Source organism: Aspergillus candidus, assembly GCF_002847045.1.
Source record: "Aspergillus candidus strain CBS 102.13 unplaced genomic scaffold BDW47scaffold_4, whole genome shotgun sequence".
Taxonomy (NCBI): domain Eukaryota; kingdom Fungi; phylum Ascomycota; class Eurotiomycetes; order Eurotiales; family Aspergillaceae; genus Aspergillus; species Aspergillus candidus.
In genome coordinates, this window is record NW_020194009.1 from 287,903 (window position 1) to 305,361 (window position 17,459).

At 50.5% G+C, this 17,459-nt stretch overlaps 5 protein-coding genes across 5 annotated transcripts; 1 reads left to right on the forward strand and 4 right to left on the reverse strand.

Annotated features, from left to right (window-relative positions):
* Positions 1-529: 529 nt before the first annotated feature.
* On the reverse strand, positions 530-4,048 carry BDW47DRAFT_99216 (plasma-membrane proton-efflux P-type ATPase). Its single transcript, XM_024820844.1, has 5 exons — positions 3,896-4,048; positions 3,246-3,817; positions 2,952-3,182; positions 800-2,897; positions 530-748 (listed from the first exon to the last, which is right to left on the reverse strand). Exons 2-5 carry the CDS (start codon positions 3,669-3,671, stop codon positions 669-671), a joined length of 2,835 nt encoding a protein of 944 aa, XP_024675530.1. The 5' UTR covers positions 3,672-3,817; positions 3,896-4,048; the 3' UTR covers positions 530-668.
* A 186-nt stretch (positions 4,049-4,234) lies between these two features.
* On the forward strand, positions 4,235-6,574 carry BDW47DRAFT_55894 (uncharacterized protein). The gene is made up of 10 exons (XM_024819308.1): positions 4,235-4,572; positions 4,626-4,729; positions 4,792-5,056; positions 5,116-5,146; positions 5,197-5,278; positions 5,339-5,376; positions 5,431-5,528; positions 5,583-5,977; positions 6,067-6,232; positions 6,307-6,574. The coding sequence occupies exons 1-10, from the start codon at positions 4,542-4,544 to the stop codon at positions 6,498-6,500; spliced, it is 1,404 nt and encodes a 467-aa protein (XP_024675531.1). The 5' UTR covers positions 4,235-4,541; the 3' UTR covers positions 6,501-6,574.
* A 202-nt stretch (positions 6,575-6,776) lies between these two features.
* BDW47DRAFT_122561 (origin of replication complex subunit 5 family protein) lies at positions 6,777-8,560 on the reverse strand (the record flags this gene model as incomplete). Its single annotated transcript, XM_024815860.1, has 3 exons — positions 6,777-7,925; positions 8,026-8,394; positions 8,474-8,560. 3 exons carry the CDS (start codon positions 8,558-8,560, stop codon positions 6,777-6,779), a joined length of 1,605 nt encoding a protein of 534 aa, XP_024675532.1.
* Positions 8,561-8,798: 238 nt separating this feature from the next.
* BDW47DRAFT_55915 (uncharacterized protein) lies at positions 8,799-9,481 on the reverse strand. The gene has a single exon (XM_024819309.1). The coding sequence runs from the start codon at positions 9,361-9,363 to the stop codon at positions 8,965-8,967; it is 399 nt and encodes a 132-aa protein (XP_024675533.1). The 5' UTR covers positions 9,364-9,481; the 3' UTR covers positions 8,799-8,964.
* Positions 9,482-13,837, reverse strand: BDW47DRAFT_55937 (putative RNA-binding protein). The gene is made up of 5 exons (XM_024819310.1): positions 13,697-13,837; positions 12,914-13,236; positions 12,133-12,569; positions 11,695-11,941; positions 9,482-11,642 (listed from the first exon to the last, which is right to left on the reverse strand). Exons 2-5 carry the CDS (start codon positions 13,193-13,195, stop codon positions 9,600-9,602), a joined length of 3,009 nt encoding a protein of 1,002 aa, XP_024675534.1. The 5' UTR covers positions 13,196-13,236; positions 13,697-13,837; the 3' UTR covers positions 9,482-9,599.
* Between the last annotated feature and the right edge of the window lie 3,622 nt (positions 13,838-17,459).

Genomic DNA, 17,459 nt, shown 5'->3' on the forward strand with positions numbered 1-17,459 from the left:
ACATTTTTGCTTGAACGTTTTTCTTTCTTCCCCCCCTCCCCCCTTTTCTGTTGTTTTTGCTGTTCTTGCCGTGTCTACTGTGTCTGCTGTGTCTGCTGTCCTGTATCCGATGTCGTATGTCTGTCTGTCTGTCTGTCTCTATCTGGTTGATTATCGATGGATTATTGATATTGATATCGATATTGATGGATTATGGATCACCTCGTCTGCATACGTTTTTCTTCTTCCCTCCTTTCTTTTTTCTTTTCCTTTTTTTCCCCTTTACTTCTATCTCTTTCCTTTCTTTCTCGCTTTCTTTTCTTTTTCTTTCCCTTTCCATTATTTCTTCTGTCTACCACATATATACATGCACGCATACATACCGCTACTGCTGCTACTACTACTGCTACTGCCACCACCATGTATATCTACATACCTACCTATCTATCAACTCTATTATTGATTTGCAGAACAGCTTAGCTAGTGGTTTCCATAATGTATCTCATTACTTAATAGCTTGTTTCTCCTACAAGTTTTTGTGTAGCCTTCCTGATAATCCGCCATAAAACAGTGTCTAATCCATACAGTACGGTATACTACCTGTTCCCGGTTTGTAAGATAAATCCAGCATCAGCAAATTCCCTCGTGCCCCCTTCGCCACCTCAGAGCCAGTAGAAGCAATGAAACCCTCATTTGACCGGCCCTTTCGCGACCGTCCCGCCCAGTGAACTCCTCACATGCATTCTCGACTCTTGCTCCAATTTGACATCTACCCCAGTCAGTAATTAACCATCGCTCGCGAAAAGAAATGAGCACTTACGGAAGTCTTCCACCGAGCGCTGTACCGTGACCTTGCTTTTAGGGCTCTTCCCGTGCATCAAATTGTCAAATGCCTTGGAACGCTGCAGGAGGTAGTAAAGCCCCCCCATGATCGAAAAGACCCCAAACGATAGGACCCAGATGCGGACCACGGCCACGATTGAAGTCCGTCCGCCGACGAACCATCCGAAGAGGCAGAAAAATGTCGCGATGAGGTCTACCACCAAGATCGCTGCAGTCAACTGCCACGATGGGACCGACGACCAAAACGGACCATTCGCACGCGTGATAAAGATCAACCAGTTCTCAGTCAGGGAGATCTCGAGAAACAGAACCTCATCGCGCTCCCCAAAATTCTCTACTACTCCCCCTTCCTCACCATTGTTGAGCATAGTCGTCAGCGTCACCCAGGTCCCGATGGCGAGCACAATCCCGAGAATGACAGACATGCCCCAGAGTTTGGGAAGGTTCCATTTCACGGGACTTTTCGAATACGGGGCCTTGTCGTAGGCAATAGCGAGCGTTGCAATGTCCGCAAATATAGCAATGAAGACGACCAACTGCAGGTTCAGGCTCTCATTCATGATCGCGATCCAAAGCCCCAAGAAGATTTCCAAATGGAGCGACAGAGCAATCCGGTACACGACATAGGCGTACATCCGATGGAATATCTGGCGCGAAGTCTTCAGAGCGTCAATGATAGCAGACAGTCCAGGAGCCAGAAAGACAATATCAGCCGCCGTGCGTGCCGCGTCCGAAGAACCCTCGACTGCGATCCCAGTGTCGGCTTTCTTGAGGGACGGTGCGTCATTGACGCCGTCTCCAGTCATCGCTACCAGGTATCCGCGCTGCTGCAGGATATCCACGACGTTATACTTATGTTGAGGGAATACTTCCGCAAATCCATCGGCAGCCTCGACAAAGTCGTAAATCTCAGACCCTGGCATCGATGCCTCCTCCCCAAGACCAAGACGGTCGGCGTTGTAAACGTTGGTGCCCATTCCGAGATGGCGCGACGTCTCTCGAGCAATGCCGATGGCATCTCCAGTTAGCATTTTGATCGATAGTCCAAGAGACTTGGCCTCGTTGATGGTCTTGGCTGTGTCATGTCGCGGAGGGTCAAAACAAGGCATGATCCCGAGGAGTTCCCATCGCCCACTGCCATGTTGGCGAGCCACCCCAAGCGAACGAAAGCCCCGAGAAGCGAACTCGGCCACCTGCGTCCTATAGGCGACCTTCACAGCTTCTGTAATATAGGTCTTGTTTTCAAGTTCCCCGAGAATGATATGTGGAGCACCTTTGACGCAGGTGATCTTTTCGCCCTGAGGGGACTGCACTATAGCGGTAACTTTTTTCGAGACAGGGTCGAAGGGTTGGAATTCAAGCAACTTATACCGCGAAAGCAGAGATTTGGCTCTAGGATAGTTAGGCAAGGCCCTGAGAAAGGCTTTGTCGATAGCGTCTATGCCGTTGGTCTTCCGAGAAGCAGCCAAGCAGGCGGTTAGCATAAGATCCTCGGGATCCACACCAGGAACAGTGAACGGTTCATGAAGCTTTAGCTTATTCTTCGTTAGGGTACCGGTTTTGTCGGAGCAAAGAATCTCCACGCCAGCGAGGGACTCGATGGCTGACAATCTCTGAACAATCGCTTGCTTCTTCGCCAAATATGCGGCACCAACTGCCATTGTGGTGGTGACCACGGCAGGAAGACCGACCGGCACACCGATCATGGTGATGGCCAAGGTAAACTCAAGAATGGTTATGATGTCGTTTGATCGGTAATATGACGATACCCAGACAACGAGGAGTGTCAGAACCACAAGTACCAGCAGCACAATCCCAATTTGATTGAGAACCTCAGTAAAGTGGCCTGCACCCGAGGCAGCGGCATTCACCAATGCAGCAGCGCGTCCGACGAACGTCTTGTCTCCCGTGGCCGTGACGACAATGCGCGCGTGGCCTCGCTTTACAGCTGAGGAGGCATAGCACGTATCTCCTTTGGTCTTGTCAACAGCAAAGGACTCGCCCGTGATGGAAGACTGATCTACTTGCAGAGTAACCGTAGTGAGCAGTCGACCGTCCGCGGGAATGATCGTTCCCTGGTCGGTTTGGTCAGCTGTTGGACATGATTGGAGATTGCACATCTAAAGTACCTCTTCTACTTTCAAGATGTCACCCGGAACCACGTCTGCTGTATCCACCTCGATTATATTGCCATCCCGTACGACCATGGCCGTCAGTGCCAGGGTTTTCTTCAGTTCGACCACGATGGACTCGGCCTGATACTCTTGGACAAATCCAACAACTGCATTGAGGGCCAGAAGAGCGCATATCACACCGAAATCTACCCAATCGCGAAGACCAGCCGCCAGGATTGCAGCTGCCTGTTTGCAAGAGTCAATTTATTAGTCCAGGTGCAACAGTGTTCTCGGAGAGTGAGAACCCACCTCCATCACGAATTGGATTGGTCCAACGAAGTAAGACAGAAATTTGAGGAAAAGGTTTGTCTTTTCCTCTTTCAGTCGGTTGCAACCATACTTCTTCCGTCGAAGAAGGACCTCCTCCTCCGTGAGCCCGGTGTTTGGGTTTGTCTGGATAATCTCCTCTGGTACTTGAAGAAGGCCCCCCGGTTGGCTTAGCCTATCGTCATCGACATCACTCTGACCATCAAGAGACTTGAGGTCCTCGATGAGGGCATCAATATCCACGTCTTTCTCATCTAGAGACTCGCCATCCTCTTCTTTGAATTCGTACACCGAGCTCGACGGATACGACTTTCTGTTTGCGGTGGTCTCCTTCGGCTTGTCGTCGTCTTGTTTGGTTCCAGAGGCGGACAAGACCCTGTTCAGGGTGGGAAAAGATCTGATCGGCATGACGATTACCGGAGGTATCACAAATTGGTGTCAAGTGGATTTATACTTGCGTGTAGATCTATTTGATAGTATATACCCAGTGGACGAGATCTTCTATTGACTGAGCGATAAAGCCATGGCAGCATTGTGACCGGATTTAATAGCCGCTGTTGTCGGTTAGACAGGAAAGTGCAGAAAGGAGACTGAAGCACAATTCCTAAATAAAGAAGGAAGAGGGTTCGTACCTGCTGTTTTGGTGAAGATGGGATATCAGACAATGATGCTACTGGTAATATATAGTAATGACATGCTGTCTTTGTATTACCCATGACAGTAAGATGGACGAATTGGGATCTTATGTAAAACTGAAAACCTCTCGCAGTATAGACGCATGTACTACTGACAAATATCTAATTGACAGATGAGAGGAGAATCAAGACAGGAAACTTACAGTACTTCTAAGTAGGAGGGACCGTAGATGTAGATATCCACCAAGATATGCTGAGCTAAGCAGAGACGTCATCGGCAAATCTCGCCCACGCGCCAAGCATCGTCGCCAATCCATCCATCCACCTCCGGTCTTTGTTTGACATGGACGACGGGTCAGATCTCACCATGTGCCTCTGATTCACACCATTTTGAACTGAATAACCCATGAAAAGTATAGAACTGTCATTGTGATCACCTATAGACTCGCTGGGTTGCTGCATGATCGCATCGCCCGTTCACGATTGCGATTACAGCGTACTACTACTATACATATTGCGCAGCACGCATATCTTAGGCATTTGTCAAGCCCCAGACACCTGATGAATCTACTTCGGTTTATATTCAACAAAGCTATATCCAGCTTACCCTAGTCTCGGCCACTCTGACGGCTGCCAAGCGACCATGAATAGAGAAATTCCTGGATTCTACTATGGTAGGTGTGCGAATGCAACCTAAGCCGTGGCTTGACCCATTAATAGTGTCTAGATCCCGAAAAGAAAAAGTATTTCAAGATTGAGGCGAGCCATAAATCCGCCCCAGGATCTAATTACTCCAAAGATGCCGTCAAACGGAAACGTAAAGAACACGAGGTTGTAACCTGCATCTCTAACACGAGACCCGTCTTGTCTGCAACCCTACTGACATTGCGCAGAAACGCCAGAGAAAAATCCTCATTACCCAGAGGACTGCCAAAGAGAAGATCAAAAAAGCCGCCTTTTTGGAACATCCGTTCATCGGAGCCATACGCGAACTGGGCTATCAGCCCTCGTCCAATGGCTTCCGACTGGAGCAGCGGGGCTTGATCTACGCCAGCCAGTTCCGTCGGAATCGAGTGCACCAGTTTGAGCCGTGGCCAGATGATGAGTACTCCATCAAACATCTGCTGCGAAACAGACGCTCCGGGGTCCTGATTGCTAGTGAGTGAGATGGCTTTCATCCCCGGTGTCATTCTCTGTTGGTTGCTGATCCGATCAAGGTGGCCACCGTGGTGGTGAATCTTCAGTCTCGTGAGCCAAACCTTTCGAAATTGGACCACAGAGCATACTGACCGTCCAAGGGTATGCTTTCCAGACTGTGACCAAGGCAAATGGACCTACAACCGGACCATGGAACGGGTCCTCTTCAAAGAGCCATACAGGGTGCGTCCTATCTTTACCCCGCATTGTTGAATGTGGAACAGCAGAATTGACTGGGATTAGATCTCATCGATATCATTAAGCCATACCGGCTATCTGCTGTGAGTTTGTATTGTCATCCTCAGCTCCTAAACCTCTTATTGAGACACTCCAAGAGCCACAATGGACAGTGGCCCGCGGGGCGACTCGTTCCTAGCACCACGAATGCTTCCCGACCCCGACGACGCCGGGGATTATCGCTGGCCTTCTTCTTGTATGCTAACCCCCTAACATCAACCACCAAATCTCACTAACAACCCATAACCAGCATTCTACTCAACTCGCATCGCCCTCACCCCATCTCTCTGGTGTTCAGCCGCCTGCCCAGAGGGAACCACTCCCCGATTCGCAGTCGGCACATCGCAAGGCCTACACACGATCGAAGGATTCGCAAGTTACTGGTCACTTTCCAAGAAACCCTTCGCCAACGACGTAGTGACAGGAAAACCAATCACCCACCGCAAGATGGACTCCTCCCACGCCCTTGTCACCAGCGTCGAATGGCTCTCCTCGGACGTGATCGCAGGAGGTCTCCTAGACTCCACAGTCTTTCTGCACGACCTCCGCAGCGGAGGCACAGCAACCCGACTACAGCATACGCACGCCGTCTCAAAGATTCGGAAAGTCGACCCGTATCGAATTGTCGTAGCAGGCTTGAACTCGGTAAGTCCTTTTCCACCTCCCTCTAACAAACCACCACTGAAAAACACGCCTCCCGACACCGACCATAAGCAAGCAGCTAACCAACCCAGCTCAAAATGTACGACATCCGCTACCCACCCAACGGCCTCCAACGCAACCCCAAACCAAACAGCAAACAACACACCTCCACAAAACCCTACCTCTCTTTCCCAGACTACTCCCCCACCAGCACCCCCGACTTCGACATCTGTCCCGATCTTAGCCTCCTCGCCAGCGGTAAGTCACAAATACCCTTTCCACCTCAATCCCATCTCTCATCAACAACTCCTAACAAAAACCAAACAACCCAGCATCCGACGACAACCGCATCCAACTCTTCTCCCTAACGACAGGCGAGCAGATCGCCTCTCCCATCTCCAAATACCAATACTCGCAACCCATCTCGTCTATCTGCTTTGAGCCCGGCGATGGGTGTCTGAAGGGTCCGCAGACGCCGAGTTTACTGGTGTGTTCGCAGGCTACTGTTGATGAGTGGAATTGGTGATTGGAATTCGTATCTGAAATGTAAATAGGTAGATAGGCATGGGAAATCTATTACTCTATATCCTGGGAGAGGAGGTTGAATCTAAAAATTTCTTATTGGTGTATTTGTTGTTTGTTGGTTATTATAAGTCGTTCTATATCCCCCATATACTGAGGCTATATCGAACAAAAGAACAACAACAAGAAGAAGAAGAAGAAGCAAAATAAAACACCATCCATGATATCCCATGCAAGAAGAGTACAAAAAGCAAAAAGCAAAGAAGAAAAGAAGAAAAGACTAATCCAACCCCCCCGCCAACCACTCCCCGACCTCAACCCCCACAGTCTTCGCCATCTCCCCAATCCAATCCCCAGAAACATTCACGCACCACTTCTCGCCCGCATCAGCAGACGTATTCCCACTACTCAGCCCGCCAGAACCCAGTCCCATACGGCCGCCACTGTCGCGCCCCGCGGCAGGGACAACGAGTCGCAGGCGGCGCAGCGTAGCCAGCTCGGCGTAGATTGCGTCCGACATGGCGGCGAGGCGGACGGGGTTGGAGGGGGGGTTGGGGTCCACGGCGTGGTAGATTGCGACGAGGCGTTCGAGGGGGAAGGGTCTTGCTGTGAGGATCGTGGATGGGCCTGTGATGCCTGCTGCGGCGGCGGAGGTTGTGGCGGACGAGGTTGCGAAGGCGTTGTTGAGGGTGTTTTTTGTGATGCGGGTTTTGGTGCGTTTGCCTTTTTTGGGTGTTGAGGAGGAAGCCGTTGCTCCGTTGCGGGCGTCTTCGGCTTGGGCTTGGGAGAGGACTTTGAGGCGGCGGCGGTGGTGGGCGCGCTTGTTTCGGGCTGAGAGGGAGGAGGAGGAGAATTTGGAGAAGAAGATTGTGTCGAGGCGTTGGGGGATGTGGGAGGCGAGGTAGGCTGATGTGAGGATTAGGGTCGGGAAGTAGGGGAGGGTCGGAAGAGGGGATGGAGCTAGAACGGCTGCTGGAGGTAGCTTTGTGGTGCCGTTTCCGGGGAGGGAAGACTCGTCTGTGACTATGTGGTGGACGAGCGCTGACTCGCCCTGATGGCGGAACATGGACCGGTTCTTGACCAGCAGTCGCGCAAAGTCCCACTCGCCGATGTCGCCCGGGGGCGTCTGGCCGTCGGTGATAGGAGACACGAACTGTGGCCAGAGTCGCTCACAGATGGAGCGGAAATTAGGGATGGATGCCACCGTGGGCCCGACCAGCGAGTCGTAGATGGCGTACACGAAATGCGGGTAGAGCCTGGATGTGACGTCCTCCGCGAGTCCTGTGGCCGGAGCGCCCAGGTGTAGAATAATCTTCGCCGCCTCCACTCGCGTGTACAGAGGAAAGTTTATATGCGGAACACCGGCGGAGTGAAGGAATAGCGGGCGCGGCGTGGTGCTGAGAATGAAGACGACGGATAGCGAGGGGATCTTGGATGCCAGTACGTCAGCTATAACCATCCAAACTCGGCTGCGGCACAACTCATCGTGCCATTTTACAGCCCAAAATCATGAACAGTAATGAACTCACCATCTCCCCCAACCTCGCCAAAGCAGGCAGCAAAGTATACGGCGCCTCCCGCTGCTTATCAATGCCATCCAACACGAGCACGAACTTCCTCCCGGGCCTCGAGGCAAGACACTGGCCCAAAAGCACAGCCAACGTACTAACATGCTCACACCTGCCCTTCCCAAATGTCTCCCACTCGCTCTTCAAATCCAAGGCTTCCAGCGCAGACCACAATATCTTCGTTAAAAGATGCCGTCCCGTGATACATTCCGAGCTGCGCACAATGCCGTGCGGCACGTCGAGGGCGGAGAGAACGGCGCGGACGATAGTCGATTTGCATGTTGCGGATATACCGTGGACGACTACCGTAGATGGGCTTGGGGATTCATCCTAACCGATCACACATGAGGTGTTAGCTATACATCCGGTTGGTTTTGGGACGAGACGAGACGTTAGGGAGATCGCGTACCCCGAGCAGGTTGGCAAGTTGCCTGCTTTGCAGCTCTCGACAGGGCCATTGCTGGCTCAATGACCGCGTAACTTCTGCCGGCAACATATGGCATTCACTGTGGACAATATACCAGCATGTATGCTTGAGCTTTGAAAATGATCGGCGCACTGGATCTGTGAGCTCGCCGAGGTCTTATCGCCAACTTTTCCGGGGCGGACGCGCGTGGTCACATGCTGCCCACGTGATCTGCCTCCGTAGATCCTGGGCAAGACTGCCTTATGTCTTTGCCACGGGCAAAGCTTCTTTATGTAGCTCTCTAGTGTATTGTTGACTCTTCAGAAGGTTTTAACAGGCTTTGTTAAAGATACTTGATTGCCTAAACTATGGGTACATCTATTCTACCTAAATCCATGCGAAATGGCAGTAGTTCAAACGTCCAGCCAGAGACATCCCAGGATGCGAGATATGGAGAAAAAGATGGTACAAAAGATTCAAGACCAACCACATCATCAAGCACGCAGGTAAGGTAAGTGCCTCAAGATCATCTCCCAATTACCTTGGAATTGCGATGTCTCATGAGATGCACATGACCGGATCCTGGCTCGGGGAAGCTCGCTGCAATCCAAACGACAAAGGGGAAATAAAATAAGATAGAAACACACTGTGGGGGCTAATAGAAAGGACGCATGTATTGAACAATGGTCTTGGAGCGATCCGGGACCAGGGGCGAGACCGAAAGAAAAAAAAAAGAAAAAGAAAATTAAAACACAAGGGGGGAAACAGGGGAAACTTGAGATACAACCATCCATCTCATCCGCCTTAATCCAAAGCGTTGAAAAGACGGGACAAGGGAGAAAAAAAAAATACAAGGCATATGCAAGATGGGTAGTCTTGGTCATAAACTGCATCGAATCGTCAAGATAACAGAAAAGAAGAAGAAAAAAATTGAACCAAGGACAACGATGCAAAACGGGTTGCTCGAAGATAGATATCCTGGTTATGATATCAAAAGATCAAAATCGGAATTACCCCAATCGGCTGGCGCGTCTCAAGGTGGCCGTAAGTCATGAAGATCGTATCATCATCTCAGTATGAGTACAAGCAATGGTCAGGAAATGGCGATCCAAGGCGCAGCGGAAACAGGTCAGAAGTAAGCGTACAGCTGACTCTGAGCGCCCAGATTGCCATTCGACTGAACAGCAGGAGCAAAAATACCCGGGTTGTCACCAGCCCCGCCCGAGGGGGTGTTTCCGGTAGAACTGTTGCCAGTGGCGGGCACAAAGTTCTGGGTTCCAAACTGGGGACCAACGCTAGGGACAGAGAACGGGGTGTGTTGATACATGAAAGTTTTCTGGGGTCCTTGCAGAGGTCCCGGGAGCTGGGACGAATTCATTTCGTTGGCATCCACTTGGCCATTGGTCGCGCCACTGCCCCTCCCCGAGCCTTCGGCAGCCATCATTTTTCCAGAGATACGACGACCGTGAGGAGTTTGGCGGATCGAGGGCAGGATCGGACGCACGGATTCGATAATCTTGGTCCGAGTGTCGGCGTCCGCGAAATCCATGGCCGTCTGCACGACATAGTTCGCGAACGAGTCACGCAGCATCTTCTCCAGTTCGGCACCAGACAGCATCTCATCAATCAACTGACGGCGGACCGGGTTGTCGGCGGTGCGGAGGCACTTTTCGATGACATTGGAGCTAAACTTCTGCTTCGACAAGGCAGGGATGTTGCCGCGGAACGTCTGGCAGAGAGGCTCTGTGAAGGAAGGTTCAGCAAGATCCAGGATATACTGCACCACGTAGTTTCCGAACGGATCCTGGACCAGAGCAAACGCGTTGGAGGTGATCTGGGCAATTAGGCGAGCTCTCTGGTCCCCAGAGGCATGGTCAATGCAGCGCTGAAGCACGCAGCATCCATGACGGTGCGTGCCAACGACCACGCAATTGGCCCCAACAGCGTCGTAGATGAACTGAGCATCTTCGGCAGAAAGACGGTTCAGACACTTCTGGATGACATGGTTCCCGTTCAGATCCTGAACCAATTCCACGACATGATCTTCCAGAGAACGGATGACGGTCTGGGTCTGTTCAGGGGTGGAGATGAACTCGATCATTTTCTGGAGAGCTCTGGTACCATGCTGGTTCAGTGCAATCTTCACGAGTTGGGCAGCGGCATTATTGATCAAAGCAGTTCGCTGCTCGTCATTGGAGTACTCCAGAAGTTTCTGGCAGAGGTAGTTGCCGAAGGGGTCAGTCATGAGCTCCACAACGTGAACATGAGTTTCGTCGAAGATCAACTGGACGTGTTCTGGGGTACGCTCCTCGAGCTTCCTCTGCAGATACCGGCAGCCATGCTGATCCTTACAAAGGCCGTACAGCTCACCCTGGTAATGCTCGAGGGGGTAGTTGGTAAAGCGCGACAGCTGGGAAGATTCGCTGTCCCCGTTCCGACGGGATGCAGCACCCTTGGCTGGACTTTCCGCCAGGCGGTAGTTGCCGTAGGGGGGAAAACCGCCGTAAGATGGGGTGGGAGGATAGTTCTGCACCTGGCCGTTCACCGGCGCCTGATTATTCATGTACGCTGGCATGCCATATCCATAGAACGGGTTCTGGAAGGCGGGGAGCGAAGTCGGAGACATGGTGCTAGCACCCGAGGGGGCCGAGGTCAGTTGGGGACCAAAGGGCGTAGCATTGGCCTGCAGGGTGGTTTGGGAGGGCCGGGAAGTGTGCAATTTGGGTTCCTCCCTCTCAGGCGAATCCTTCTGCTGACGGGAGTTCACTGCATTCACAGGGATGCGGCCCAGACTGGCATTGTGATGGTGGAATTGCTCAGCATGGGTTTTGGGGGGTGTGATGGCAGGGTTGAAGCCATCGCCCTTGACCGTCGGGAGATCATTGGTCGAGTAGGAAGACTGGAGAGACATGGGGCGGCTGGAGGCCGGGGTGATCATGCTATCCTGGCTTCCCTCACTACTGTAGAGGATGTTGTTCTCAAGGGAATGTCTGGCAGCATGACGAGAAGCATTGGACGTGTTGGACTGATTCTCGTTCTCCACACGGAACATGTTCAAAGAGTGCTGAGGCATGCTTTGATGGGTAGACCGGTGGCGATTGTGCGAGTTCCAAGTCTCCGGGTTGGGAGTACGGGAATTGGCCAGGTCAAGGGCAACAGGGTTGGCGGACAGCTGCAGGTCCAGTCAGTCTCTTGTAGGGCTCAGTCTATACGGTGAAACTTACCAAGCCAGAATCATCTCTTCTGGAGAGAGTAGGAAACTTCTCGTCAGGGTCGGTCATCTTGAGGTAGGACTTGATGTCAGGGGTAGGAATCCGATCGTCTTCCTTGGGAGTTCCTGTGTCGTCCTCGTTGTGGAAGAGATATTTGGCGGCATTGAAGGAATCAAGGCCGGAGGAACCATTGAAGCCCGAGACATTAGGGCGAGCCTGAGAGCCCATCCCCGCGGAGGGCATTGAATAGCGGTGAATACTGGCAGAAAGTCAGTGAAACAGAAGAGGACAATAGTATGGAAAAGCATTCTCCGCAGGGGTCACTTGAGTGATTCACAGTCCACCATAAGCCGCCAAGCGCGGAAGGCGGTGAAGGAGTACCATACACAAGTGATTGGCGACGAAACAAAGGGCGGCAAAAAATCACAATATGATGAAAGGGTGACTCACGAAGGACCAGGTCGAAAGGGAGAAGTGGGCTCCGGACCGAAATCTTCTTTCTCTGAGTTTCTACGAGACCCAGGCACAGAGTGCACCGAGAAACGACCACCCGGCGTGTGAGAGGAAGTGTGGTTCATCTGCTGGCTTGGAGGGCTAGACACCTGGGATGGCGCAAAGACGTTGAAGAACCCCGGAGAGGAGGTCACGCTGGAGGTCGAGAAGCGGGTGGGCCGAGTGAATGCAGCCGGGATGTGGTTCTCACGATACTCGGGAGGAGTAGTTGGCTCGCTGACTGGGCCCGACAAGCCCGCTTTGGCGAGATCCTTCGCTAGCTGATCCATTTCATGCTTCTCTCTCTCGTGCTGCAGATCCAGGAGTTTCATATCTTCTTCAAACCTCCGTTTCTGCTCACGCATGTACTCTATATGCTGGCGCTTCTTCTCAAACTGGTATGGGGTCAGCTGAATTGTCGTGGGAGTGCGAGGCCAATGGCAAGTGAGGTAAAGGTGAAACGAGAGATGAAACAGGAGACGAAGTGAAAGTGAGATGAAGGAAAGGTCAAGACGTGGCAAGTTCACAATGAGACCGGATTGAGGTGTCAATAAGCAAAAGCGCCAATTGTTACAGTATGGGATACCAGAGCGAAAGGCGACATTTGGCCCATTTGACAGGGAAGTAACAGGCAAAAGGGTATGTGAGAGAACTGATAACTACAATGCAAGCGATTGAGGGAGCGACAGGGCTTGTCGATATTTGGCGCAATGGATCATAACGGCTGCAAGACACTTACAGATGATAGGAGGTCTATGGGGTCCGGCACTTGAGTGACATTGCCGACGTTGCCGACCTGGTTTAGATAATTCCAGGACGAGAGCTTGCTAGAGTCCGTGGTAAATCGACGTTGGAGGTTCGCTCGGACATCGCCCGAGGGGCGCGAAAATGCGGACACGAAGTTCGAATGGCTAGGAGACAGAGGACTATAACCGGGGAAAGTCGATTCGGACGGAGGCGATCTCGGGGAGGGAAATCGCAGCTCGTCGAGGCGTTCACTAAGCCCGTTCTTGAAGGCCATGATGGGCGGCTATCTGTGGTGGGGATGTAAAGTAAACGGGACTAGTATCATTCAACGGCCAAGACAGGTCAGAAATTCGATCACGGCATGATATATGAGGGCCGCGGGAGAGCTCAAACGAGGAGGGGGGGGGGGGGGGGAGGTCGGGAAAAGATGTCAGGGGGAGGTGGATTATAAACAGCCGTGGCCAGCGGATTCCAAAGCCTAATATTAGAAAACACACGAGGCTAGGCTGGGAACCAAGGTACAAGGGAAAGACAAATTAAAAGGAAAAAAGCAAAAATCCAAACAAAATAAATAAAATCAAAAGGGAAAAAAGAATTGAATAAATTAAAAAAGAAAAAGCATGATCAAAAGAAAGAGGTGGTCGGCTGGCGGTGTGACTTGATAACGGGGGGGGGGAGGAGAGAGGGGGGGAGGGAGGGAAGCATGTAAGGAGTCGGAGAGGGGCTGAGGGGTGATTTGGCGGAGAAGATCGCAAGACAGCGCAACGACTCACACACAATGAACGCCTCGAGAGATTAATTTCCGGAGACTCGAATGGACGACGGTGGTCGCGCTTTGTTTTGAATTCGCAAGTAAGGACTATGTCGAAGGAAATGGAGAGATATGGGTGTGGTTTTGTGGATGGAGAGGGGGGGCCGCGGTGCGTTCTGAAGATGCGGAGATCTCGATCAGTGGTGATTCACGCAGTCGGGTCAGGCACCACCAACCGGTTTAGGTTGTCGTAACTGCTGCTGCTGCTGTTGCTGAACCCTACGCCCTCGGATCGAGAGCCAAGTGGGTCAAGAAGCCAGCGGATAAGGATAATAACACAAACGAGTGAAATAAGGATAAGGGGGAGGGAAAGGCTTGTTGTACAAATAAGGATAAGAATAGGCAGGTCAACCAAAGTCAAAGGAGAGAGGCGAGAGAGAGGAAAGAAAAGGCGCGAGAGAGGTCGGGAGTTCCGCTGATGGTTGAGGAGTGGGAGGCGAGAGGGGGAAAAATCGAGACCAAATCAAACCGAACCAAACCAAACCAAACCAGGGCGGCGGCTGGGAAAAGCAAGCGGGGAGGCTTGTTCATTCGTTGGTTCTTTGGGCACTTATGGATTAGCTAGGAGGTATTCCTGGAATTTGAATTGGTATTCTTTGTTGGTGCTTTGTCCATGTATTTTACTTGATGCGATTTGGTCGAATACCAACATATATCTTGGGTCTGTATGATCCATGGTTCCCATTTGACTGCCTCATCTTATACCATCGATTCAGTGTACCTTGGTATATACGCTGATTGAATTGTAGATATTATCCATTATCTCTATTGAATTGGAAATATTCCCTATTATCTCTCGATTGAATAGCTACCATAGTTCGTTATCCTTCTTTTGGTTATTATCATTGCTCAATATATTACAGTCGGACACTACACAATACATCCATACCAATTGTTTCATAGTATAGAAACGACACCAATCATGCTGAACAGGAATAACATGGTCATCCTCATCAGATAATCCTCAGATCTACAGAGCTACCTCCCCCCGGGCCTCCTCAACGGCATCACCGTGCATCGATGCTAGTTGTCCAACACCCCATGCATCACCCCTTGTCTTCTTTTCTATTCTTTGATTGATGATTCATTTTTGCTATTTTTTTTTTCTTTCTTATTGGTAATATGTTTCGACATATCTTTCTACCTGATTTCCAAATACAATGCCTGAACCCATTCGCGACCAGTTCCTTTTCTGGCTTGGCTGTCTATTGACTCATACATCTATACCTCGCCAAGACACTACTCTTCTCTATCTCGATCCTGTGTGACAACACCGAATAATACTGTATCAAATACCGATGGATCATTATAGCAGACCTTTCACCTTATTTACCTTTCCATGGCGGTCTCTCCTCTGAAGATGTAATTTACCTTCACCTCGTTCGCCAGTCCCTCAGAGTGAGCTGTCACTTTTCCTTTTACATGACAGCCCCTTCCCGGATGATCAGCATTGCCTTTTGGACGGATCAAGACTGAATCACCTTCTCCACGACCCTTCATTGGATGCTCCCCGTATCTGGACAAGGTCATTGCGACCCATGATGGATGCTGCTCCTGCACGGCCTCGTTGGAGATCGGGGTTTGGCAGCTGTCCTCGAGTCGAAGACTTGGAATAACAATACTCAGTCAAATGGAAATGAAATTGGGTGGTTTAGGCTGCACTATGACGAAGCAATTTCAAGCTCATGATGCCCCACCCTCCATCTATCCTTATTATCTTTATTTGTATTTTACTCGGATTTTTCGCCTAAACCTTCTCTCTTCTGCATTTTCACCCTTTCACCTTATTTTGACTTTCCGAGAGCACAAAGGGTCGTCTTTGACAATTGGATACACACTAGTCTATTCGATACCGTCTCGTCTCATAACAAAACAAAAATATTTCAAAGCCCCCAAGCCACAAGCGAGGCCCAGTCGATGTGCTGGTCGAGAGCGTGGCCGTCCTGCAAGTGTTTCTGCATCAAGTGGAGACGAGGACCCAAACGGATTTAGAAAAGATGTGACGGCGGATCACGCCCTAACCACCGCACGTACCTGGAACCACTGACCATCACAATTCTGAGTTTTCTTTAATTTATTCTATACTATTGTAATTTATGATAATTGTTATTGACATTTTTAGCTATCGCTGCGGTGCAAGTCATCGTGTCTGCCTATTGAAACAAAATCACGATTGCTGGTATTTATCGCGATATCTCACACGATCAATCTGACATCATGTCCTTGAATTGAATCAGTGATTCGATGCCCCAGGTTGGGAATCGGTCTGACCGAGTCTAAAAACAACAACAACTATTACAATATTGACCAGCAAAACAGAAAAAGAAATACTTAAAAAAATCCATAGATTAATCAGAATCGCATAGTTTAGCAAAAGCATCCGAAACACCTTTTTACGGATTGCCACGCGCGAACCGAAGCGGTTCGCGGCGTGGTGGCAATGTGGAATAGTTCTCTACCTACAGTGTTCACCGGTGTCGTGACGGCGATGGACCTTTCAACTTACCGTATCCAGTTACCGATTGAGCAAGAGCTTAATACGGATTACAGCAAGGGTAAGCGCAGCAAGGTGGTCTGGATCCATCCCAACAATCGATGTCGACTGTTCTTTTTCCTTTTTCATTGATTCATTGTTATACACTTTTTTTTTTTTTTTTTTTTTTTTTTAATATGCCGTTTCCGCTTCCATTTTCGTTCTTTCATTCTCCAATCTCCATAACCCGCGCCATCGAATTCTGGAAAGAGGGGCAGGGCCCTTAACCCTTTTGCTTAGTTTCGTATTGAGGCGGATACGTACCAGGGATCGCGACAGCAAGGACGGGAACGAGTATCGAATATCCATGTTTTCGCCCTGCGGTCAACCATCCCGGTTCCACGGGTCTGGCTGGCGATTGAGTTGTTGCCTGCTATGTCTTGGAATTGCAATCCGCTGTCCTTGCAGAGAGGGAGACTTTTTGGCTGACTGTCAGACTGGTCACCGGTTATGGACATTGTTGGCGGTATCATTCTACGATGTACTGTATAGTATAGTACTGGGCCTGTCTCCCACGAACTCCTCCTTCGAGTTACAGTAATTCCGACCCACCTCGTGCAATTACGATCCGGTTGGAGTTTCCCCTGAATTTGACAGCCTCTGATTGGTGCGGTGCGAGAGAAGCGGTGTACGACTTGGATACTGGAAGTAACTGGAGCCTGAAATAAACTTGACTTGGTCCATTGCGTTGAATTCCACCATGAGCACCACTTTCTACCAATCGTTGTTCCGGATCTCATCTCGCCCTATCAGTCAGAATCCCCTCTTTTCGATCCATCAATTACCTACCTTACCCCCCCACACAACGCCAGGCCAGTTGGTTTGGACTAGTCGGGGGGTCTGAGGTGGTGATACTGACCACTGTTAACGGCCGACGGACGCGAAATTATCTAGCTACAGAACTAGTAATTACTGTCTATCCGCCATTGATAGATATAGTACAGTAAACTGGATACTACGACGTCGATACTAAAACAAAAGAGACCGCGGAACTAATCCGCACGATCAGAATTAGGGAAGGAGAATTAGGGCACAGAAACCGTTCGCGTAATTAAGCCCCTCCATTAGCCTCACTGCATAGTTATTCCTGGGGTTGCTGTAATCCTGCACGGAGCAGTCATAGTACAGTGCAATTGAGTTGGAGACGCTAGACCACCCCCACCCCTAGATACCAATCACGATCGACAGAGGCGC